The sequence below is a fragment of the Setaria viridis genome, chromosome 2 (assembly GCF_005286985.2).
Source record: "Setaria viridis chromosome 2, Setaria_viridis_v4.0, whole genome shotgun sequence".
In the NCBI taxonomy this organism is placed as follows: Eukaryota; Viridiplantae; Streptophyta; class Magnoliopsida; order Poales; family Poaceae; genus Setaria; species Setaria viridis.
The window spans coordinates 14395168-14421436 of NC_048264.2; the positions used below are offsets into that span (position 1 = coordinate 14395168).

General features: G+C 46.5%; 2 protein-coding genes across 5 annotated transcripts; both read left to right on the forward strand.

Moving 5' to 3' along the window:
• The first annotated feature begins 8654 nt into the window (after window positions 1-8654).
• Window positions 8655-12477, forward strand: LOC117844967 (uncharacterized). 4 transcript variants are annotated; one of them, XM_034725830.2, is made up of 3 exons: window positions 8655-10570; window positions 10948-12025; window positions 12197-12477. In XM_034725830.2, exon 1 carries the CDS (start codon window positions 8780-8782, stop codon window positions 10451-10453), a length of 1674 nt encoding a protein of 557 aa, XP_034581721.1. In that variant the 5' UTR covers window positions 8655-8779; the 3' UTR covers window positions 10454-10570; window positions 10948-12025; window positions 12197-12477. The 4 variants fall into 4 exon arrangements, with proteins under 4 accessions (XP_034581721.1, XP_034581722.1, XP_072148229.1 ...); XM_034725831.2 differs by having other exon boundaries at window positions 11544-12025; XM_072292128.1 differs by having other exon boundaries at window positions 11583-12025.
• A 1202-nt stretch (window positions 12478-13679) lies between these two features.
• Window positions 13680-18123, forward strand: LOC117844969 (phenylacetaldehyde reductase). The gene is made up of 6 exons (XM_034725832.2): window positions 13680-13964; window positions 15471-15640; window positions 16106-16297; window positions 16896-17058; window positions 17401-17587; window positions 17690-18123. Exons 1-6 carry the CDS (start codon window positions 13853-13855, stop codon window positions 17832-17834), a joined length of 969 nt encoding a protein of 322 aa, XP_034581723.1. The 5' UTR covers window positions 13680-13852; the 3' UTR covers window positions 17835-18123.
• Window positions 18124-26269: the final 8146 nt, after the last annotated feature.

Consider the following 26269-nt stretch of genomic DNA (forward strand, 5'->3'; position numbering starts at 1 on the left):
CTTAGGTAACATTCTAAGTTTCTAACACCTAAATTAGAAGAAAAACACGACTATATGAGTACCAAGTACTAGAAGTCCGAAGTAATTAATTTTAAAAAAACGGTCGAAAAAAATACCTAAATCGTCGCCTTGCCGGACAACCACGGGACAGCCGGACGGGAGCCACAGTGCCTGTGCCGCTGCCGCACGTGCGGTGTTGGTGTCAGACTGGTCGACGTGTCGCAGGCAGTACTGGTCGCAGGAGCAGCCAAGCAGGACGCAGGGTCGCACTCGCGGCACGGTAATCGACGACTCGGCAAGACGGTCAGATGGATCACGGATGGGTGGACGGCGAGTCGGCAATTCGCAATTTCGCATTCACCCTTCGGGCTTCGGCGGCGCAGGTGACAGGTCTAGAGCTCTGGGCAAGCGTTCGCGTAGACGCGTAGTATACCTCAAGGGCCTGGCGGCCTACAGTACTGTATGGCTGTATACGTGGGGGCTCCTGCCGTCTTGGACTCCTGGGCTGACCGCTAAAGGGCCTGGCGGCCTGCACTACTGAGTGCCTGTTTGCCTGTATATGTGGGGTCCTAGGCTGCCCCCCCCCCCCACACACACACACCTGGGCCCTAGGCCATCGTACCCTGTGACTCCTTGCAGGGTCGGCATGGTGCATAAAAAAATCTATAAATCTAAAAAGTCAAAATCAACTATAATTTCGGACGAAGGGAACACTAAAGGGAACACTGAAGTCAGGATTTGGACTGAAATTTATATACACAGTAATTAGTAATTATGTAATGCTAATGACAAGAGCGGCATCAATTAAGTGGATAAGTAAAGAAGTCCACTTCGACATTCACCAGAAACTATGTAGTCTCTAGCTCTCTGCACAAAACTTTTTAGTCTTATCACCTATCGTATAATATAACCAAAGTATTGAACTACCTGAACCCAAACCTCATAAGAATACATACAGAGAAAGATATTCAGCGAACTTTATGCGACTAGGATGACCCATGGCCCCATGCGTTATGCATTTTGCAGGCCTGAACTTAATGGGCTGAAACTAAGAAAAGTAACAAGCGTCAACCCTAAACACAATGAAGCCATTACCCTTTACCATAAGAAACAAACCGATGCAATTAACGGTTAAGGTGTATTGCACGATATACAAAGTGCCCATGGGCTTGGTAACCAGAACAAAATAAAATGCCACTTATATCACTTATTTTGAATGAGCAAAATCTTAAAGTACGCATATTCCTAAAGAAAAAAAAAGTAAATATGAAAGTAAACAAAGCAAGGACTAGGATAGCAAGCAGAGAGGAGACATGGGTGTGTTTGGTTGCTTATATCATTTGATTCGTGTATGAGATCGTTCAAAATAATAATGATCCTTTTGTTTGGTTGGATAAATTGTACCAACCCATCTAGGATGAAGTCATCCCACTTAATATATTATTCTACTAATAATAGTGAACCATATGGTACAAGCAAATTGGTTGAATCCCACCATCCAAGATCATTCATACATGCATCAATTGGTACATGCAACCAAACACACCCAATAAAAAAAAGAACCAGAATCAGCAACACGTATCATCTAGTTGCCACTAAACCATGTGTGCCAAACAACTAAAGAACTACCAAACCAATACATCTACATAGAAGCTGTGTGAAGAAACAATTATTTATGGCAGAACAGTTGTACAATACCTCTGATTCTTTTAACAAACTTGTGGATCAGAAAACCATGTCTTATCAACTATAATTTCAGGAGTCCTTGGCTTCCCGTTGTAGGGAACAGCAGCAATGGATAATGTTACAACCACCTTTTTGATAGAAGCTTTCTTGCATGAACCAAGAACATCGAGTGTTCCCTTAACTGCTGGGTCAAGTAACTCAGCCTAAACGGCACATAAAAAACAAACAAATAGAACTCCTTATATATCTAGCAAATTTCAAATTCTTAGAGAAGTTAAAGGTTATGTGGGTCCAACTCCAGCAAGGTGATATCAGTAGTAGATAGTTGAGCACCTCACTTGTAATTGCTAAACATTTGATCCGTTAAAAAATTGTAAATCCTTTTTTTAAAATTCAATACTTATTTGTTTAAATTCTTTGGACTTTACTTATTTACTTTTTTTATTTTGACTTATTAGAAAAAAAAAGTAGTAGGGCTTGCAAACTAAGGAATAAACAAGTAGGATTTGGTACTGGTATTTTGACTCATTGGGGAAAAAATAGAAACAGTGAGCCATCTTTGCTGTTTCATTTTCTCTAACTGTAATTAAATAGAGCGTGGGTTATGCTCTCTTGTTCCTAAAATATAAACAGTCGAATAAGCATTTCGTGTCATCACTAGCTTATGTGGGAACAATAGCACCAAATCTACGACCCCATATCCTAAATATACATCCACTGGTGGAGAATTCACCTTCCATGCGCCCCCTTTTATCCCGGTTTAAAGTTGGTCCGTGACTAAAAAGGGCGCGCCACGGTAGGCTGAATTGGGGCAGAGCTTTAGTCCCAATTATAAATACCAACCGGGACTAAAGCCCCCCCTTTAGTCCCGGTTGTAATCATGAAAAAATCGTAGCGACAACGGCTCCCCTTTTGTCCCGGTTGGTAACTCCAACCGGGATAAAAGCTGCTTTTATCCCGGTTGGAGTTACCAACCGGGACAAAAGGTTTACTCCCGGTTGGTAATTCCAACCGGAACAAAAGGATGAAGCTTTTGTCCCGGTTAGAGTTTCCAACCGGGACTAAACTACCAATTGGGATAGAAGGGGTTGTATTTTGTCCCGGTTGAAATTTTCAACCGGGACAAAAGGGGGCGCGCGACTCGAGGCTTGTCACTGGCGCTGCTTCCCTGTCCTCATCCTCATCCATTCTTATCTCCTCCTCCCATTCTTTTCCTCTCCTCCTCTCCCTTTTTGATAACTCCTCTCCGTTTCCCTTTCTTTCTTTCTTCCAAGCACTAACTCCTCTCCCAGCGCTAATTCGATCCCTTTCTTTCTTCAGGCTTCGGCGCGGGGGTGCAGCAGCAGCGGCGCGGTAGTGCGGCGGCGGTAGAGGGCGGAGGCAGCACGGGGGCGCGGCAGCGGTGGAGGGTGGAGGCGAGCGGCGCGGGGGCTCGATAGCAGTGGCGCAGCGGCAGGCGCGGCCAGCGAGCGGCCGGCCGACGGACGGGCGCATGGGCAGCAGAGGCCGGCGGTGCGGGAGTCGAGGCGGGCGGAGGCCTGCCGGTGCTTTTTTTAAAAAAACTCTTCGGGATAAAAGTGGGCCTTTAGTCCCGCGTGAGCGATCCGGGACTAAAGATTTCCTTTTATCTCGATTGTTTTATCCCGAATGAATTTTTGGAAGAATTGACCCCTACCAATCGGGACTAAATGGGAGTTTTCTACCGGTGATCATCCGGTCTCGCGAGAAAGGTTCGGATGATCCCATGCCTTCGTGTGCTCCCGTGCACGCGCGTACGTGCATCCGTCGGATGCACCGGTACATCTGGATGGACCGTGCTTCTCTGGCAGTTTTGTCTTAACCCTTGTATTTCTTAAGAATTGGGCGCAGTCCACAATGGCATCCACATGCACCGTTGATGTTGCATCCGACGGATGCACATGTGCGGGTGCACGAGAGCACACGAAGGCTTGGGAGCACCCAGTCTCGCACCCAACTAAGGCTTCGTTTGGTATTTGCGGGAATCAAATCACGTGTGAACATTACATTTTTGGGGGGAAATAAGAAAAGGAGAAATTTTGAAGGGAAGGAAAAGAATGAAGCATTGTACTAAATGCTACTATACGGTGGTAAATTCTTCACCAAATATAGAAGCAGCTCACGGCTAAGCATTTTCATAGTTGTCTCACAAATACATCCACAGACACGTCTCAGCATATTGAACTAGAAATAAAGATTCTCAAATGACTAAACAGGGGTGTCAATCAGAGTGTTGAGAATAGATGAATGTCGAAGATTACAAAAAACCACTTGGACATGCTGTTGAAATCCAGACAAGTGACAGAGAACTTGAATCCATCATCTGCTGCAATCACAAGAAAATAATTATGCAGTTAAACAACATGCAACAAACATTTCCACTCCACCAGGATACTTGCACTCTCGATAAATAAAGAATGTAAAGTGAGCTGAAGTGTAAATATAACTATGCTTCTATTGGCAAAACCAGAAGAAAATGTTAACAAAAACAGTATCCGGCTTCTATTGGATAAACTACACACTAGAACTAACACCTGTTCTGCAACTTTGACAGTATCATCAAAAGGTATACTATGCTGAAGATGTAGACAACCAAATTGAGTTCATACTTGTAGAACTAGTGAAAGTAGGACAACTCATTTGGATACAATGAAGTGAAGCAGACATTGGATGATACTGATTAAGGACATTTAACGAACCTACTAGAGCACGAGCACTACAGACTAGCGGTTCATCAGATCACAGAGAGTGCTAGCCCTGCCACTAATAGATCAAAGTTTAACTTTGAAAATAACATGATCAGCATCTAACTCCCATATAAAATGGAAAAATAGATTACCTATAAAACTAGTTGAATTTAGACAATCTGTCTATCAGGTCCTAAAAAAATAGAAGAGACAAAAACGGGACCATTGTTGTACTTGTGCCAGTACCAAGTATCTGAATGGATAACACAGCACCAATAAGTCACACCGTACTACCATATCTACATCAGCAAACATCTCACGGAATTTCTTCCCTTCCCAAATCTCCTATTTCCACCATCAGCTCTAACAAATTGGAGCAAAGGATGTTAGCCTAAATGGATTATTTCTCATTAACCCTTTGGACAATAGCCCAGTTTTAATACATAAATAGGCTGCCAATCAAGAGGTAGCTCGGTGGCTAAGCAAAGGGGTAAAATAGGAATAAAAGCTAATAGAACTACTAGACTTAACTAACAATCTCCCCCTAAATCTAGCAGCTTTTACATAGAAAGGAAAGCATAACTGGTGATAAAGTGCACGTAGGCACAAACCACCCACGGATACTAATGCTCACAGGCACTAAGTGCACACAAGCACTGCTAATATTATTCTAAGGATGGAACTTGATTTTTCCTGAATGTTGATGTGGTTGCCTTGGTGCTCCCTTCCTCAGCAAACTTAAGCGGACTTGCTATCCAGCGTCCATCTGCATGCGCCAGGTCGCGTGTCCCTCAGCCTTAGCAAAGGAGCAAGACTCACTATCATCGCGCATCAGGTGAAGCACAGCACCGGTCCCGACCCGTCCCGGCACCGGCTAATCGCCGAGAATGTCCGCCATGGTTCGGTACTGCAGTGGCTCGCCATCATGGTGCACGTTAACGTGGTCCTCGTTGTAAGAAAGCAGAGTGGCAAAACTCACCGAGCGGTCCAGTGAAGAGCTCGCAATAGTCGGTGGAAAACTGGGGACTGGGGTAGGCACGCTCGGCTAAGAAGAGCTGCCCACTCCCCCAGCTCCCTCAAAGTGGACGTAGTCATTCTACGTCGAAGTCGAGCCGCCATCCACCATCTTGCCCCACACCACCTCCTTGGTGCCGAGCTGTGCCACCTCAATGTAGAGGACGTAGAGGTTGTTCTTCCCCCTATCCACCTTGGCGAGGAGGTGGCGGCGTTGATCCCAGATGCGAAGCACTCCGCTATCGATCTCCACATGTGATCCATTCTCATCCAGCTGCTCGAGGCTGATGATCGAGTTCCTCGGCGTGGGATTGTAGTAGACACCAGTGAGGAGCCGGTGCTCGCCAGTCTTGGTGACGAGGATGACAAAGCGACGCCCTTGATCTCCACAGCCGAAGAGTAGCCGAACTTGACGGAGCCGCGCACGTCAACATTCAAGTCGGAGAAGTACTTCTGGTGCCCGATCATGTGGTGTGAGGCACCACTATCTAAGAACCTGCCATCAATCTTGTCATCGTTGGTACCGTCGCCGAGGGGGACGTGTGCGCGCGGCTCATCGAGGTGGAGGAGAGTTGTCGCGGCCAGTGTCATGGGAATAAGCTCGATGGTCCCGTGAGCCAGGAACAGAGCCGGATCCTCCTCCTCCTCCTCCACAGCCTGCGCAACGTGGGCCTGTTCGCGCCTCGGATGGTGGTACTCCCTGGCCTAGTGGCAGTCCAGCCACAGTTGTAGCAGGTGTCATCTCATGCAGCCTCATGCTCGCTGGCGGCACCGCCCTGGGCGCCTCCTCGCGTCCTGACTTTGGCGCCTCCTCGTGCCTTGGGCACCTTGTGCTGCTTTCCACGATTGTGACCGGCTGTCGAGGAAGAAGACTCCCCCTCTTTCCAATCCTTCTGGCGGGCGAGCCACCTCTCCTCGGTGAGGTAGAGCTAACCACTGAAGATGGTCTCCCCACCAAAAGATGGCTCGTTGCGGTCGTCGAACGCCTTGAGTTGCCTCATCAGCTCCTCGATCAACAATGTCGAGAGGTCGAGCAGCGTCTTGATGTAGATAGCGGGCTACGAGTACTTCGGGATGATGCACAGGAACTTCACCGCGGCTTTCTCCTCGTTGATCTCGTCATCGCCGTACCGCTCCAGCCGCTGCATCAGGCTAGAGAGGTGGAGGGCAAAGTCATCAACGTCCTTGCCCGGCTTGAAAGCCAGACGATCCCAGTCCTGTCGAAGCTTCTGCAGAGTGGACTTGCGGGCGCGGTCGTTGCCAACTCAACCCGCAGTGATAGCATCCCAAGAGGCCTTAGCAGTCCTCTTTCCCGAGAGATTCACCACCATCTCCATCGGGACCGTGGCGAGCAATGCCTCAAGCGCTCACCGGTCCTCGTGGTTGTCGACGTCACCGTACCGGATCGCATCCCACATCTCCTGCACTTGGAGCTACCTTCATCACCGAGGACCACTCCATGTAGTTGGTCTTCATCAACATCAGCCACTGCGTGCTGCCGACGGACTCCCGAATGATGGTCTTCGTGACCTTCGAGGGTCGATGCTCAGAGTTGAGATCAAAGTCGTAGTTGGAGTCAAGGCCAAACTTGTGGATGAAGCTCCCCTTGCTCCGAGGACGCCCGCTGTCCTCACCTCTACGCAGGTCCTGGACCCACCGGTCCACCCCCGCGTTATACCGCCGGTCCGCCTCCTCCAGCTCAGGACGGTCGCCCTGCACCTCGACACCAGCACCCTGCAACGCGTGCCTCAACTCCATCTCGTCACAACGCGCCATCTCGTGCGTCACCTCCGCCTCCTCACGCAGCCAGTCCGCCTCCAGACACCACTAGGTGGCGGCCGCCACTGCCGCCTATGCCTCCTCCATGCCTAGGTGGGTCCCTCGGCTGCACGCGCTGCCGCGCATACTGCCCGAGCTGCAACCGCCTCTCGTGCCTCGGCGTCGCACTGCCGCCGTCACGACCTCCTCCCACCGCTGCTCATTCATCACCGCCTCCTCCTCGACCGCCGCCCACTGGTTGTGGCCGAGTGGTAGGAGGAGGAGGCCCGTGAGGCTCACGAGCGGGCTGGGGAGCGAGCCGGGCGCACTAGCAGCACGCTGGCCACGCGCACCGCGTCGACCACGCGCCTCCCTCTCCTCCTGCAGCCCTCTTGGAATCCGCCATGCTCCTGCCTATGAGTCCTCTGCTCCTGGCCGCCATCATCCGCTGCTGCTTGCCGCCCACGCGCGCCTGAGCCTACCACGCGCCGATGTCGTGCGCGTTGTGCCGGCTGCTGTTGCCGCTCGCTGCAGGTCACTTACAGTCGTGCCGCGCCTCCGCCTGCACGCGCCTAGAGGCCACTGCTGCCCGAGCCGCTCGATCTGCGCCGGCCCGCACTCGAGCCGGTTGCGGGAAGGTGGGGAGAAGCCGTCGAATGCGCCGCCGCCACCTAGTGCTAGGGTTTCGGTGCACAGGCAGAACAGAGGAGCCCAGGGTGTTTCAGGAGTACGAGAGAGGAGAGAGAGGGTGAGAAAGATGGGCTCTAATACCAATGGTTGGTTTAAATGGATCACTTTCTCATTAACTTTGTAGACAATAGCCCAATTTTAGTAAATAAATAGGCTGCCAACCAAGAGGTAGCTTGGTGGCTAAGCAAAGGGATAAAACAGGAATAAAAGCTAATAGAGCTGCTAGAATTAACTAACAAAGGAAGAAGCATGGGGCGGATCATTGAGAACAAAGGGCTGAAATCCAAACCCTAGCTAGAAATGGAAGAGGCGGAGGATGGATAAGAACCAAAGGCGATTGGGAGGAGGGAGAGTCTCACCAGAAACACGTGGGAGACAGAGCCAACAGCGAAACCACCCTACCTCCTCCTCCGGAATTCATGCATGGTCGAGTGACCACCGACCAGGAGAAAGGAAAGGGGAGAGGGAGGAGATTGGGGGAGAGGAGCGCACTTGAATCCATCGCGGCTACGTGGGAGTGGCGGCGGCACCTTCTTCAGGAGCGAAGCGAGCAAAGGGTGACGTAAGCACACGAGTCGGGAAGTTTTTCGTGGAGCGGAGCGAGACCCAGGCAGTTTGGCAGGATTTCGGGTGGAACCCATCCAATACCCGCGCTCGCAAATGCAGCTTTAGCGCATGACGTGATTTCTTCCCGGCGTGGGTCGGATCCGTGAGTAACAGGGTTACCCAATTCACGTCGTTACACGACTATCCAAACAAAGCCTAATCCATCCCCAAATTTACCAGCGCAACCAAACACAACAGCAAACGCCACCATCCATTCCACCTCCCATTCATCCTCCCGTACCCTGAGACAGACAGACACGCCACTGCAAAATCACTTCCCCCAAACTCCACCTCCACCCAGAACCTCGCGACTCGCGAGGATGCGCCGCCTCACCAGCCCAGCGTCCCGCCTCTTGGGCAGCTCTGCGAGGAACGCTCCCAATGCGCTCTCCGCGGACGCCCCACGGGTGCTCGACGAGATGCCGCCTCCGCCTCCCACGTCACCAGCACGGCCACGCCGCTCGCCGTTTGCCCATGCCCGCCAGGTGCTCGGCGGAACGCGCGCCCGGGGGTTCCGCACAACGTCTCGGCGTCCTGCGGATGACCACGCTGGCACGAGACCGCCGCAGTTCACGGTGGTGCCGGGGGACGCTGCATTGGCGGATGGCCTGGGCGCGGTTGCGGAGGTGGGCGTGTTGGAGGCTGCCGAGAGGGTGTGCCGCGTCGTGTCCACGCAGCCCGAACCGAGGGTTGCGTCAGCGCTTGATGCGCTCGGGGTGGCCGTGTCGCCGGAGCTTGTGGCCGAGGTGCTCAAGAACCTGAGCAATGCCGGCGTGCTAGCACTCGCCTTCTTCAGGTGGGCGGAGAGGCAGGAGGGCTTTAGGTACACGGCCGACAGCTTCCACAACCTGATAGAGGCGCTTGGCAAGATCAAGCAGTTCAGGCTTGTGTGGAGCTTGGTGGAGACCATGCGGTGCAGGTGCTTGCTCTCCAAGGACACGTTCAAGCTTATCGTCCGGAGGTATGCCCGGGCGAGGAAGGTCAAGGAGGCTGTGGAGACGTTTGAGAAGATGGGCAGTTTTGGGCTCAAAACTGAGTTATCGGATTACAACTGGCTGATCGATGCATTAAGCAAATCCAAACAAGTGAAGAAGGGACATGCCATCTATAAGGAGATGAAGAGGAAGGCCAAGTTCGTCCCTGATTTGAAGACCTACACTGTCCTAATGGAAGGCTGGGGCCATGAGAAAGATCTGTTGATGGTCAGAACAGTGTACCAAGAAATGCTGGATGCAGGCATCAGGCCTGATGTTGTGGCGTATGGGATGCTGATCAGTGCCTTTTGCAAGTCTGGAAAATGTGATGAAGCCATCAAGGTGTTCCACGAGATGGAAGTAAGTGCTTGTATGCCAAGCCCTCATGTGTACTGCATGCTTATTAATGGGCTCGGCTCGGAGGAGAGGCTGGATGAAGCTTTGAAGTACTTTCAGCTTTACAAGGAAAGTGGGTTCCCCATGGAGGTGCCTACATGCAATGCGGTTGTTGGAGCTTACTGCAGAGCCTCAAAGTTTCAGCATGCTTTCAAGATGGTTGATGAGATGAGGAAGTGTAAAATTGGCCCAAATTCCCGGACTTATGATATAATTCTTCATCATCTGATAAAATCGCAGAAGTTCGAAGAGGCCTATGATGTGTTCCAGAAAATGGGGATGGACGGTTGTGAGCCTCAGCTCAACACGTATACAATGATGGTTGGCATGTTCTGCAGTAATGAAAGAGTTGATATGGCATTAAAGGTGTGGAAGCAAATGAAGGAGAAAGGTGTTCTCCCATGTATGCATATGTTTTCGGCATTGATCAATGGGTTATGCTTTGAGAACAGGCTCGAAGAAGCTTGTGCATATTTCCAGGAGATGTTGGATAAAGGAATAAGGCCACCTGGTCAACTTTTCAGTAATCTGAAGGAAGCTCTTGTTGAAGGAGGAAGAATTAGTTTGGCACAAGAGATGGCTTTGAAGTTGGATGCGTTAAGGAAAACCCCTTTGCGTGGTTGAGAAATCCCTTCTGTTCTTTAATAATCTGAGGTGCTTGGAGCATGACACAGTTAGACACTCATTGGGCACGCAGAAGTGATGTATACATCAATGGATCCAGCAGTTGGCGGAAGCAATGTGAGTGTTTCGTACTTCAGATCGTTAAAACGATGTAGCCATCAGCTAAATTATGTTTTCTCGGAAATGTGTCAAAATCAAGATAGGGTGTGCTTAATATCGTGAGTTTGCCTAGAAAATTTGCTGTGTTTTGAGCAAACTAACTTAGCGTATCTTATTGTCTTTATTGCATTGTTACTTTTCTTTATTTGCAAGAAAATATGCAATGTGTTCAAACTAACAAATCAAAGAAAATTAAACATTCCTTCGCTGGGAACAAGCTTTTGTTCATAGTTTATTGATCCCATTCATTCTTCATGTTCATGGTTGTTACTCTAACGGCTCGATTCGCTGTCATTTGATAGTGCTGCTGTTGTTCGTTTATCTTGTTCTTGTAGGCAAGGGGTCAAACATACTTGCATTACTGCCAGTGGATATCATTTTGTGATCTGTGTGCCTGTAACACATAACGCAGATTATTTGTTGATGAATGATTTCATCTCCAGCTTGAGTGTTTGGCACCAAGAATTTTACATCAGTACATTTGAATTAGGACTTGCTTTTGCTTCTTATCTAGAGTATGTCACTTCATCATGTGTATCTGTCCTACAAATTTTTCGCACTTCATGAAAGGGAAATCAGATTGGACAAAGATTTTTACTGTCGTTGCTTTTCAAGTACTTGACACGTACCACAATTTTTTTCTCAGTTACTAGGATTTGGTACGTACATTCCCAAAATGTTCCAATTTACTTGTTGTTCCCTTCTTTTTGCTTGAGAAACTATTAAGGGGTCAGTTTGGTCACATTTATCCAAGATATCATTGCTTAACTATGGGCTCTTGGTAAAAAAAAATGTGTATTGCTTAAAAACACATTACACACTTAATTGTGACTTTGCAGCATTTGGTGATGTTGTGTTTGATAGTACATACCGGACTAACTGTTACAATTTGCCATTTGTGCCTTTTTGTTGGGTTGAATCACCATCGAAGCACACTTGTATTTGGTTGTGGCATAATTTCCAATGAAAGATTTGAGGCATATGAGTGGCTGCTGCAAACATTCTTGATTGTCATGGCCCAGAAGCATCCAACTTCGGTGATCACTGATGGTGACCTTGCAATGCAGAAAGCTATCAGAACCATTTTGGCTAATTGTAACCATAGGCTGTGCACCTGGCACATTGAGCAAAACATATTATGTAATCTGCACAATTCTAAAGTAGCTGAAGAGTTCAAATATTTCTATACGATCGTTGTTCCATACCGAAGATTGAGAGGAAATGGGATGAATTATGGAAAGGAATTGAATTTCATGTAAGCACACATGGTTGTATCAAATGACGAACCTGTGGTGTGCATCATATCAGGTGGGACGATGTTTCTTAGGCCTGAGGAGTAATCAACACAGCGAGAGTCTGAACTCCAAATTGCATACCCATCTTGATAGAAAGATGACACTATTTGATAGCTTGGTGAGTTTGCGCTATTCAGTCAAACATATGACCTTTTCCTTGTTTCCACTCTCAAAGTTCTTTTGTAAGATAGATATCATATAGGAACTCACAAGCAGGTTCAAGGTAGTCCGTAGGAATTAACTTACAAACTGATTTAAACTAATAATCTTCATTTTTTTTCCTTTTCAGATCTGCATGTGTCTCTTCATCTGGTGTTCAGGATTAAGCTTCTGTGGCAATGATTGTCATGTGCTTTAGTTTTGCCATGTATTAGTGTTGTTATTCATGAACTGTTGGAAGGCATCCGAGGGTCATGACAGTTTTTGTTACTACATGATCTTTTTCTTAAGCACCTACAACTCCTGCCTGGCAGGTTAATTGTGTGGTCACCAATCTGTGTGGCCTCTCACTAGCCGCCTTGTAAACCACGTTTGGTTCTTCAAGTGGGAATTGTTGTGCAATTCTTTCCTTGACCATCGCTATTCCTTTTCTAGCTATCTTCTGATGGAACTGTATGAAGGCAGGCCTTGCTTATTTCTAGCTTATATAAACTATCTGGGGATGGAGGCATCTTTCCCGACACCTTTTAAATAATTCCAGATGCATTGCAATTTGCAACAGTAGATAAAGGTTTACATCGTTTTGATTCTGTAGCATCGGCCACCACTTGGTCAGTTCTTTCACCATTCGTACAAGCACAAACATACAGTTTGCTCAAATAGAAACAAAGAAGCTAACAAAACGGCAGTGCTCAAGACAGATGAGCATTCAGCAGAGAATGAAGAAAATGCAGTCAATTTTCAACAGCTATCCACAAGAAATTCGTTCGGATACACCACTTGAGCACTGCTGCTCCATCTCATTGACCAGCGAGAAGTATGAGCTAACGACCCTTCTTTCACTCATTGACTGTCAGGCTATGATGTAGTCGACTGGAGCATACATTGCAGGATGTAGCAATTGCTGAGTGAAGATTAGGAGCACAAGAAGATGACTAAGCAAGAAGTGTAAGGAACTGCAACATGGCCCTAAGCATATCCCATTCTACAAACAATTGTGTTCATCTACACTGAACATCCTGAATTCCTGACTATTGCAGGATCTACCAATTGCTTTTCTTTGTTTGAGGGAAACTTCTGTGTTTACCTACTCTAGTACCGACTATTGTGGTTGTCTGCATGGTGAGTTCTTGTAGATTTCTATGAAAAAACACGAACACCAAAATCGTATCCTTTTCAAATTGTCTCCAAGAAAGCCCAAATCACAAATTGCATCCATTGCCAAGGGTCATATGCGATTCCACAGCTGAATCGCCGCCGATAAAACAACATGAATGTAGCTTTTGGCAAAAATAAAAAGACACGAACGTTAATCTCCATAGCACAAGTCAACTGGACAAAGCCATCATGGTTAGCAAATCGAGCTCTGCGGTGGGGTGGAGGGAGTGCGCAGCAGAGGAAGGAAGACGTCGGCGGCGGCGCCGGGGAGGCAGAGTCGTCGGGCTGTGGTCGGGTCGGGCGCGGGCCACGATTTTCAGCCCGATGCTCACCCCGCGCCCGATCCGGCCCGGCATTTGATCAGGTCTACCCAGGAGCTGGGTGACCTTCTGACAAGTGAGCAACAAGACGGACAAGCCGAAGTGGCAGAACATAAGAACTTAAGAGAAGCGACAGCGCCTGCAGGCCCGGTGTGAACCGCGATAAATTAAAGCGCCAACCTCTCACTCACACCGCACGCGCACGGCTCTCGCACGCTTCTCCTCGACTCCTCCTGTCACCTCCGGCTCTCTGCTTAGCTGCGTCCGCGAGGGAGGGAGTTGGTACGACAAGGCCGGCAAGGAGGAAGATGGCCGCGAAGGTGGTGTGCGTGACGGGCGCCGGCGGCTTCATCGCGTCGTGGATCGTCAAGCTCCTGCTCGAGCGCGGCTACACCGTCCGCGGCACCCTCCGCGACCCAGGTTGGTGTTGCTACTGCTACTGCTCCACCCCCTTTCCTCCGGTCCTGTCAAAATCTGGACCTCCACCATACTGCTGGTTCGTCGTGTCAAAATCCGTCCACACCCTGAAATCCATCCAAAGATCTCAGTCGTGGCGCCGCACCTGTAGCTGATATTTTCTTTGCAATTCTTTTCCACCGAAACGACGTTGAAATGTGCTTCATCGTATCTTGAAATAGTGATGAAGTAGTGCAGGAAGCCCTGGATTATGCTACTCCTAATTTGGTTCGGCGACCTGTTTCGGCTTCCTCCGCGCGGAGGCGACGGTCAGGTGGTGAGACGGGCGCGAACGGCGCTTCCAATGGGGGTGGTGGGTTGGTAGTGGCGGACAAACCCTGCCGGCGGCCACGTTCGGGGTACAGTACTGGCGACTACAGTGTGCACTGTGCGAGAAGACCGTTGACCCCGCCCCCCAGCTTATCTCTTGCAGATTGGTGTCCCCTTCTAGGATCGGAGTAGGTGGCTGGCTGGTATCACTCGCTTGATTGTGGGAGATTAGGCTACTGCGGGGGTAATTCAATATATTTTTTTAACCACTAGTTCAGAATAAAATTTTGTGTTTCAATGTCAACGAAGAAGCATCAGTGTTTTAGGCTCTGTAACCAACTATGATTTTTACCCGCGGACAAGGCCTGCTTACCTTAGGCACATACAGTACTCTGCTTGAGCAGAGAGAGCACGTGTGTACTCCCTCCATCTATGTTTACAAGGCGTGATATAATTTGGTACGGTCTTTCAAATAACACTTTGATTACGAATTCAACCATATAAAATTTACATCATAAAAATAAAAAAATAATAGTTAAATTATTGGTCAAAGATTGCAAAGTTTGAATCTTGATACGCCTGCACACGTTATAAATAAAAACGGAGGAAGTACGTTGCAAAGTAAATGCTCACATTCCCCAACAGTTGACATGCATGGGTATTGAGGAGGAGAGCATCTTTTTTAACTCCAGTTTCAAAGGAATTCTGTTCTGTGATAGATCCCACACCTCCTGCCGTTGCTTTTATTTACTTTTCCGCTTTTAACATTTTTTTCTGATAGAGATTATTTGAGTTGAGGTCACACAGTCGTTCACGCAGTTTGGTGTTACAACAACGAGATGCAGTGACGTCACGACACTAAATCTGATATAGGATGATAATAAAAGAGTTAACCAGGACGAGGAAAAACAACGGAGCTTCAGCATTACAGTACCCAAATATTAAGCTAGAAAAAGGGTGTAGTACATGGTATCATAGTTGCTGAGTTGCTATAAACAATTATGTTTGAAAATGATTACAGCTTGGCAAAACAACTATTGAAGTGGAGATGAGTGAAGTACAAAATTACGTGGAGGCCATTTGCAAATAACTAAGTCATGCGTCTTATCCACAATGATAGTCTGCAGTTATTTCTATCACCTTAGTTTACATTTCGCTCACATTGGGGGGCTAAACATTCTTCCACATACTGGGTTTCAGCTGATCCTAAGAAGACAGAACATTTGCATGCTCTAGAAGGATCTGCTGAGAGGCTGCAGCTATTTAAAGCAGATTTATTAGACGAAGGGTCCTTCGATGCTATAGTTGAGGGTTGTGACTGTGTATTCCACACAGCTTCTCCGTTCTACAATAACCCAAAAGATCCCCAGGTTTGCCTTTTTCTAGTTAATTTTTGAATAAATTGCAATACCATCAGAAGCAACTTTTTTAGACAAGCATGTAGATGATGTTCATTGTCTCCTTTTCCAGTCATATCATTCTTATAGCAGTTTGTGTCTTCTTCTCATTTAATTTACCTTTTAAGGTCTTATAATCCTTTTGTAGTAAAGGAAGCATACTTGCTTAGACAATCACAAAACTTTGCACTTGTCTCAGAAATATATGATCTGTGCAATTTGTGGTAAAGGAAGCATAATTGCTTAGACAATTTGTGTCTGACTTTTGCCCAGCAATGTTGGTAATTTCTGTGCTGACATCCATGTATAACAATTGTTAAATTGGGAAGATTAATACGATTAGTTCTCTCCAGTTTCCCATCACCTTATAAAAGTCACAAGCTGTTTAATATTACCTCCTTTTATCAAACCTAAACACATAACAATGTATTCTTTAAGGTTGAGTTGATCGACCCAGCAGTTAAAGGAACACTGAATGTTCTGGGCTCCTGCAAGAAAGCTGCTTCTGTGAAAAGGGTGATTTTAACATCATCAATGGCAGCAGTTGTATTCACTGAGAAACCCTTGTCTCCTGATGTTGTGGTTGATGAGACATCATATTCCATTCCAGAACTTTGTGAAAAAGCAAAGGTAATGCACTTTTCACCCTGAAAGGAACATTTTTAAAATCTTATCAGTTCATAGTTTACACATAGAATTGTATGTTTGCCTTCACGTAGTCGACTTACAGTGAACAGAATACTACTAAATGCACATTTCTGATTATTTTCGCAGCAATTGATGCTCATATTTTCATTCAAACAATTGTTTCCATCTTTTGGATATAGTAATGGATTTGTGCCTCTCAGGCTTTGTATCAGATGGATAACTAAAAGATATTTTGTACTAACATTATCACAAGTCATGTACTCCTATGCACTTCAAATTAGTGAGGATTTCATGAGAAATATATATCTTCAAATAAATCGGTTATCTACTTTATACCATAACTGTAGCGCTGCGCCAATATGAATGTTGATCTTGTCTACTGTCTGACTGTTAATTCTGTTGCTTTTTTTTATCAGTAATATAAATCATCTTGACTTGTTAATGTTTGAGTTACTTGCTTTAGTATCAAATTGTATATAATTATTCCCTCACGAATGAAGCTCTAAGTACGACATTCTCGTGTTTATTTGTTTAACCTTACCTTCACACTAAAATTTTAGTGAACTCACTGTTGTATCAGGAATGGTACGTACTGTCAAAGACCCTGGCTGAACAAGCAGCATGGAAGTTCTCAAAGGACAATGGAATTGATTTGGTGACAATAAACCCAGCAGTGGTCATTGGTCCTTTGCTGCAACCCACACTTAACACCAGTGCTCAGATAATCCTGTATCTAATCAGTGGTATACATTGCCATTCCAACCGAGTATTTTTTTTCCTCCAACAGATCATTATCCGCAAAAGAAATGCTACCTTTTATAAGTTGTAATAGCAAATGGCTTCCAAATTCCAACTTCAATGAAATTTAGTTGAGCATTAGTCACCTCCATCATACTGATGCGCATGAGATATTGTCACGAGTTATATTACAAAGTAACAACTTCCATGTGCTTCATGATGCATGTCAGAATGTAAAAAAAGTGACGCATTTGCTCTCATCTTTCCTGAAGAGAACTAGCTTCATTGTCTTAGTCAACACTAATGAACAATAATTAAATTTTCATTGCACTTATTACTTTTTTCAGGGTCGCCTGTATATCTCAACTACAGCTTTGGCTGGGTGAATGTAAAGGATGTTGCTCTGGCGCATGTACTTGCATTTGAGACCCCTTCGGCAAGTGGAAGATACGGCATGGTTGACAAAGTTATTCACTTCTCCGAGGTTGTAAAGATCATAAAAGACATGTACCCTTCTCTTCCAGTGCCTGAGAAGTAAGTAAAATTTTACATCATTATATAGTTTTAAACATTTGTGTCTACTCTCGTTGTTCACAGTTTCCTCCTATTCCACTAACAACTTGTTTGGACGAACAGATGCGTGGATGACGAGCTGTTTGCTCCGACATACCAGGTCTCAAGGGAGAGGATCACGAGCTTGGGAGTTGAGTTGACCCCGTTTGAGACGAGCCTCAAGGAGACCATAGAATGCCTCAAGGAGAAAGGTTTTGTCAGCTTCTAAAGTCATCCCACCCGTCCTTGAATAAGCACCGGAGAAATAAACAAGATTGCATAGGGATTCAAACATACTACTTAGCAATGGAAGTGCTACCGGCAGTTTGGTGATTGCTATTGCCTCCTGACTCCAGTGCAGTGTCAGTCAAATAAGCCTAGCACTCTAGCAGAACAGGCAGCGCACTTAAATTCTCTCCCCTTTGTTGCGGACCAAAGAGGTTTTCCATAATTAATCCATATATATACTTTCCATTCTGAATTGAATAATAGTAGTGGCGTCCAGTGCTCTGGTCAAATTAAGGCCCTGTTTGTTTTAGCTTTTGCTTTCTGAAAGCTGGCTTTTGGCTTCTCGTCCTAAAATGTTAGCTTTCCGAAAGTTGACTTTCCGAAAGCTGTGGTCCGTTTGGCAACCCAGCTTCTCTGAGAATGAGAGTGGCTGGAAGAGATGTACAATATCTCTGTTACCGTACGTGTACGTAGTGATTGTATTTGTTTCGTGTACAATTATTTATAGACTTTGTTGACAATATAATTATAATAAATTGCATGGGTCATTATCCATGCATTTATAGGTCACAAACATGTTCAAGCAACATTACACTACTCTCTCATGGCCATCAAAGCATCGGCAATACTATCACGAAAAGCATTCATGCCGCTCTCTTTCATGTCCATGTGCTTGCGGTTGAGATGATGTAGCTTGACCAACACTTGGAACAAAGTCTTCATCTTGATCACACATATCAAAAAGTTCATCAGCCAAAGTACTTTCTCTAATAAAATTATGTAGAGCCATACATGCAATTATAATGTTTGTTTACTTTTTCATTGGATAACTCGATATTTTTTTTGTAATATGCTCCACTTCATTTTGAGAACACCAAATGCCCTTTCAATCACATTACGTAGTGATGAATGTGATTGAACACTTCTTTTTTACCTCTTGTCTCTAGACCTTGTCAAAACTCTGGTAAATGATACTTCTCTCTGTTGACGCTAGATTTCGTCACTAGTAGAATCGGCGCCAAGAAGAGAGGGAATCGGAGAAGCACAGTTGAGAATCGGCCAAATGGTGCTACAGTGTGGGATCGGCCGGTGACTTCTGTCTCGCTTCGGGTCGAGTATACCAGAGTCCCAATCGGTAGCCTTTTGCCGATGAGGAATCGGCCGATTAGGAGGATGGGTTAAATGGGCCTGTATGGGCTTGGAAAGGGATAGAAAGATGAGGTGGAGATCAGCCCACGAAGCGTGGAGTAACCAACCTAGCACGAATCGTGCTTGTAGATATTCGTTTTCTGTTTGAATTAGGGATAGAATTCTAGTCGGTTAAGAAGTTATCTGTACGGGGCTATAAATAGCTACCTTTGTAAATCTGTAATCATCAACCAATCAATACAACAAGCTACTTTTTCCTCGTACTTACTTTCAAGCAGGCGACTTCGCCGTTACTTTCCTCTTTTTCACGAGTTCGTGCGGATTGGCAGGACTGCATTATCTTGACCTCCGGCCGATTCTGTAAGTTCCGTTTATCGATTAATATCTAAGCCTTAACTTCGGGCGTATCGCTGTTGTTTCGTTTAGATTTATTCACTAGTTATCGATATTTACTAGAATCATAGGGTTTTGCCTGTTTTTCTAGTTCTATCACCAGTTATCCAGCTAGGAATCGGTAGTGTCGGCTTTCTTTACTTTCTGCTATCAAATTCGTCTGTTGCCGATTAGATCTATTCCTAGTGTTGTTATCATAGCTTTGTATCGATTACTCTAGTAATTTTGTGTCTACAAGGCTACAGTGATCGGCTGTTTCATAGCCGATTCCTTTATTAAGGCAAATCGGCCGATTCGCTGATAAGCTCTCTCGAGATCGGAAACTTAGCCGATCGTGATTTCTGAACCTGACACGTACTCTTCCTTGCCAATCAACAGGTCAGATTGGCTGGCACGCCGCGCGAACCGCACCAGGGCAATTACCCGAACAGGAGCTAAGCAGATTCTCCCGGGTCGTGTGTCGGACGCTGGGATTCGGTTGACCAATTTCTAGCGCCAACACTCTCCTTTGTATGGTAAAAGAAAACCCTTCCGGTTAGGATAACCTGAGTCAACAAGATAGTACTTTCCTACACATATTTCCAAGATGTTAGTAATAATATATGGTCCATTTAATAAAAAATTGTAGATGCCAAATTGTTGTACCTTCTGGCAAAAAAGGAAATTTGTCAACATAGATCTGCAATGCTTCGTTAAAAATCCTTGTGTCATGAACCAGGCTATCCAGCAACAACAAAAGTAAATCTCATATCGAAATCACATACAACCAATACATTCTGAGTGGTACATCGGTACCGACCAAAATGTATAATCTGTTCAGTAGAAGGCACAACTACCCGGATATGAGTTCCATCAATTGCTCCAATAGCACCATGAAAATGAGGTGAAAAGCGATGCTCTTGTAGTTTAGGATGACCTGTAGAAAAATCTGGATCTTTTGGTTTAATAATGTTTGCAGCCATTCTGTTCAAGCAATTCAACACATGAGTGAACTTTCTATTGATGGTCTCTATAGATCTTTGAAATCTATCCTCAACTTGGCTAAAAGGTTGAGAACCACCTACTGTCCATAAAAACATGGCCAAACTTTCAATAGAATGAATACCCGTAGTTGATTTCAACCCATAGGTGGTAACTAATGTTTTATGCAAACTATCAAAAACTACCCTTATCATTCTGAACATTCTATAACATGATCTATGTCTATTCAAAGTGGTAGTAACTCATTGATAACATGTCACCTCAGGTTGTCTCCTTGCTGACTTGTTTAGGTAAGTTTGATCATAGTACATACCAAACATGTTTGCAGCATTGATCAACCGATTCATCTTTTTCTGTTGCCCAACTGCAATTTCCAACAACTTGGAATATTCATCACCACTTGATTCATCACTTGCAGAACTCATCTACATAAAGACACATGGAGAACAACATCACAAGTTTGGTACAAATAACAATAACAGTAACATCACAAGTCTGGTACAAATAACAATAACAGTAGCATCACAAGTCTAGTACAAATAATAAAGTTTCATACAAATAACAGTAGCTAGCTAGATAGGATACAGAAATAATTCTTCCATGGCCGACTACTTCTTCCTTTCTTCATAGCGGCTCTTCAGCCAATTGAACCTTCCTTCATTGGTGTCAAAGCTAGAAAAAAAATTCATGGTTTGCAGAATGCTTGAACAACGTGTTGCAATGTAATGCTCATCACTCCCTTCTACAATCCCACATTCTTTAATCAATGCCATAACATCTCTAACTGACTCACGTGTGAAGTCACCAGTTAATGCTTTGGAGGTCACAGAGTTAGAGCTAATCACATCATCCACCATGCGTGACATCACCCTCACCATAAGATTCTTCCTTTCTTTCTTGGGCTAATCTTCCTAGGGCTACCAGATTTCACCTTCCTCTTCAGTTCGGTGCGTGTAGATGATGTAGGTGTGAATTGATCACTCCCTATTTCATGAATTTGATCATCGTCCCGCTCTTCTTCATTGGGAATGTTGTCCCCACCACCTTCTTCACTAGGAATGCATGCAGAGTGGCCTGAGACATGACTCTTCTCAAATATAATTTTCCATTGTTTCAAACATGGTAGAGGAGCATAACGGAATGCCTATTTCTCCTTCTTGAAATGTCCCTGTAAAAAAACAAAGAAAATATAAACTAATTAGTCAATTGCATATACCACAAAAAATTTCAATAAACATACACACGACAGATTGGTAACCTTTGTGTTTGTCTCCCATCATTCATCACTTGGTGTAAGTATCCCCAAAACAGGATGTATTCCAAGGCCAGAATTGCTCCAAAGCGATTTCCAAAACCCATACAAGGTCTTCAAGTTATCCCAACAGTTTTTCAGCTATTTCTGGGTATAATTTTTTCCTTTTTGAGTAAAAAAACTTGTCCCATAAGTTCTTATAGTCTCTAGCATTCAGTGTGCCTAGAGGCCTATTCCCAGCTTCAATCTCCTCAACAACAATGTTACAAAAAATTGTAGTCATTGCAGGATTTTCCCAATCTGCTTGGCATACAATCTTTTCAGTTTTGTTGCTTTTTCCCTTGCCCTTTCCTTTGTTCTCCATCTAGACAGAGATTTTTTGTTCATGATTGCATACAAAATACCATTTAATAGATTGGCGATTCCAAATCCTAATCCATGATTCAAAACTCCTAAACCATGATTCTAGGCTACCATGATTCTAGGGGATGTGGTGCTCACATTGCTGCAGATCTTGCACAGGGACGAGCAGGGGCCGGGTGACGAGGATGAGTAGGGACCGGATGAGGAGGGGCCGGGCGACGAGGGGTGGAGGGATGGCGGTGCGAGCAGGGGCGGAGGGAGGACGGCGGATGGCGCGAGCACGGGCGCAAGGGAGGATGGTGCGAGCTGGGGCAGAGGGCGGGCGGTGCGTGCAGGGACGGAGGGCAGGTGGCGCGTGCAGGGCCGGTGGAGGGCAACGCGACGGGTGCGTGTAGGCGCGGGATGCGGACGGCGGCACGGGATGTGGATAGGGTTTCACAGGAGAGGAGGAGGCGGATGGGGAAAAAAGAAGCGTACCGTTTCGACACTTTACCGATAGCAGGCGGGTATCTACCGCCGAAAGCTCGCTAGAAACTCTCTTTTTCCTCCTTTCTAGCTTTCCATTGTAATGTGGCTTTCCACAGCTTTTGGCCCATGAAAAGCTAGGCTTGAAAGCTTGCCGTTTGTTTAGGCTTTTGGCTTCTGGGGGTGAGAAGCTAGCTGAAAGCCCAAACAAACAGGAACTAAACCTGGAGCTGTGTGATGTTCCTGATGTTCCAAATCACTTCAAAAGCTCGTGTCTGATACAACGGAGTCCCATAAACATGTTGTGTGGATCTGTTCATCTTAGAAAGATATTGGGTGATAAAGTAACATACAGAGTCTGAATGATTATTGAAATTTGAAAGATTCAAGTTACTCAATGTAGGAGAATATGTTGGAAAAATACCCATTTGACAGGATCATAATGAACCGAGCAGAAATTAAATATAATATAGTGAGCCGGCACTACAAAATGGTAGAATCATATTTTTATTTATTTTGTCAGCTTCGGCACTAGTCAGACACATTTGCCGCGCGATAGCGCATCATGTCAGTGTCACGAGGTGCCGGAGTGCCCGTCACCGGCGGCATGTAGACGTCGACGACGCCCTCCAGCGCCTGCACACCAGCTGGGCAGCGGCCAATACACCAGCGCTGCTGTTCCCCAGCATGTAGAAGCATAGCATAAGGAAAACTAGGACAGTTGCAGAGGCAATGCAAAATGACCAATGGATTAGAGACATTGCACATGACCTCAGTCCCTCTCATCGATGAATACGTTAGGTTATGGGAGCTAATTGAGGATGTCAACTTTGACCCAAATGCCATAGAACCGGACTCTATCATCTGGACACGGACGGCATCGGGTGATTATTTGGCCAAATCAACTTATGATATGCAATTTGAGGGCGGATTGATCTCGATGTTTCCAAAGATGGTATGGAATGTATGGATCCCTTCAAGGTGTAAATTCTTCTCGTGGTTGCTGCTCCAAAACAGAGTTTGGACACCAGATCGGCTTCTACTCCGTGGGTGGCCAAATTCGTATTTTTGTCCGACGTGCTACAGAAGTCTGGAGACAGCACAACACCTCTTCTCGGAGTGCCCTACTACATGTTCGGTGTGGCGTTCAATCAGCTCCTGGGTTGGGCGCCCAACTCTGCATCCAACTAGCTGGAGCACTACTAATGATTTGGTCAGCTGGTTCGATGACTTGGCTGGAAGCTCTGCCGATGCTGCGGCCAAAGGAACCCGCTCGCTGGCCATCCTGGTGGTTTAGATGATATGGTGCGAGCGAAATATCAGGATCTTCAACAATCAAGAGAAGCCACTTGCAAGGATTATCCCCTTAACGAGATCAAGGATGCTGCTCGGTTTGTGGAGTGTGGTGGGTGCTAAACACATGACCGTTTTGGTTGATAGACCCATCAGTGAGTAATCTCCGTAATCTTTTTTCTCTTCTGTTGGGGCCTATATTCCGATGCCCCATCCTGCACTGGCTCTTGCCTGATAGGTTCAAACTTGGTGTCTCAGCGGCCTGTAATTGCTATTCTCGGAAACCTTTCCAAGTCTTTCGAAGAAAAACTTGCGAGCAAGGCTGAGTTGATACAGGCAAGATCATGGGCACCACTTGCAGCCACACAAAAGCATCTTGTCACGCTCACGGCTCACGCACCCAACCAATCAACAACTCTCCCCATCCTATCCCAAGCCATATGTAAACCAATCAAACATGCCTTCATGCTTCTATACTAACCACGATAAGCCTGAATCTCCTCACCATCCGGACCCTTCTTTGAACTGCAACCAATCACACCCTTAAGGCTCCTTTTGTTTCGGGAAATGGAACCACTCGAGCTACTCCAGATAATTTTAAGGGCAAAAGGAACAAACTTTAGACAATGCTGGTCTTGCATTTTTCATTTGTATATTCTTGTAATATATATTACAACTTTTTTTCAGGAGCTTGAGGAGATCAATGTTGACATGGCTGCAGGGTTTACAAAAGCGTCGACTTAGTTAATGATGTGCTTAAACCGGGTGGAGAGATAAATTTAGACATGGCTGATGGACGACGGCACAAGGAGAAAAAAGAACCGGGTGTTTGGATCCCACAACTTGGCATGGGGCATTGCTTCCCAAGCATTAGCATTGGCGCTTGACAACAAACCCAGATTCTCTCTGTGCAAAAGTTTTGAAAGGGCGATACTTTCCTCACTCTGATTTCATGGAGGCAACTAGAAAGAAACATGCCAGTGCAACATGGAGAGCCATCCTTGCTGGCCGAGAAGTGCTTACTCAAGGTCTCATCAGAAGAGTAGGGAACGGTGCCACAACAAGGATATGGGAACATAAATGGTTGCCGAACCACTTTCAAGCAAAACCGATCACACCTAGTACTGACCAAACAGTTCAACATGTGAATGAGCTAATAACTCCGAGTGGATATTGGAATGTTGATCTCATTGAAGAAATATTCTTGCCAATAGATGCAGATTCTATTCTTCGGATTCCCTTAAACACAAGTATGGATTACTTTTGGGCATGGTCCAAGGAAAGGCATGGAAATTACTCGATTAAATCAGCTTACAGAATACTGTCTGAAAATCGGCAACAACAGAATGAGCTACAGTCCCCTAGTACTTCCTTATCAGCTGAGTGGAAATTGGTGTGGAAACTGGAGGTGCCACCAAAAGTCCGTGTATTCTGGTGGCGTGTTTTGCATGAGTTCCTACCAGCAAGGCATATCCTTCATAATGATGCTGGATAAAGTCTTGTTGCTGGTTCTTGTGGGGCTGCAGTCCTTGTGGGGCTGCAGCTGGTCCTTGTGGTCTTTGTGGGGCTGCAGTCCTTGTGGGGCTGCAGCTGCTTTGTTGACTGGAGGACGGTGGGGCTGCAGCATATGCTTGCTGCAGCACCAACTTTGTTGACTACTTTTAGGGTAGGACAGTCCTAGACATCTTAGACTAAATAGGACAGCATCAAAAAGGCATCTTAGACTAGCATATGCCTTGATGCTTGGCTGGTTGGCTGCTTGGCCAGCTATAAATATGTATCCCCAACCCTTGGTTGGATATGGTATTGTGGAAAGAAAACCCAGAAAATTGCTCCAATTCTTCCTAGTGCCATCCTCTCGATGAGAGTTACAGTTCAGATCCTAACAACTGGTATCAGAGCCGTACTATCCTGTAGCTTGAACATCTCCTGCTCACAACCCTCCCCAGCCACCTTTCATCCCCAGCCGGTAGCAGAAGCACCGGCTGTCCCTGCTCGCTCCTCTCCCTCTACGCAGACGCGCGGCAGCTTGTCGGAAGCAGCCTCTTCCCCACGCAGCCCCCCGGTGGCGCGCTATGTCCGCAGGACAGTCTCAGCACTCGGTCGCCTCGAGCGCACGACGTCGGCAGGAGGCCGAGCTCGCTGCGGCAGAGGAGCGTACCCGAGTGGCGGCGGAGACTACTGCGGCGGCGGCAAGGGCGTCGAGGCTGGCGGCAGTGGAGCTGGCTGCAGCAAGGGCGGAAGCGGAAGAAGCGGCGGCGGCAGATGCTGCACGTGCGGCGGCAGCGGAGCTCGAGACTCTACGTGGCGGTAGCATTAGCAGCGCTACCTCTGCCGATGGCGGTACCGACATAGAGCTCGTGCAAGCAAGGGAGGCGGCGCAGGAGTGGGCGGCGCAGTGGGCAGCCGAGCACCCCCGCGGGCGCGGCGGCGGCAGCCCCGACGGGCGTGCACGCGCCGGCGGCACTCCAGGCGGAGGCGTGCGCGACGACCGTGTTCTTGGCGGATATGGTGACCGCGACTTCCAGGGTGACCCGCAC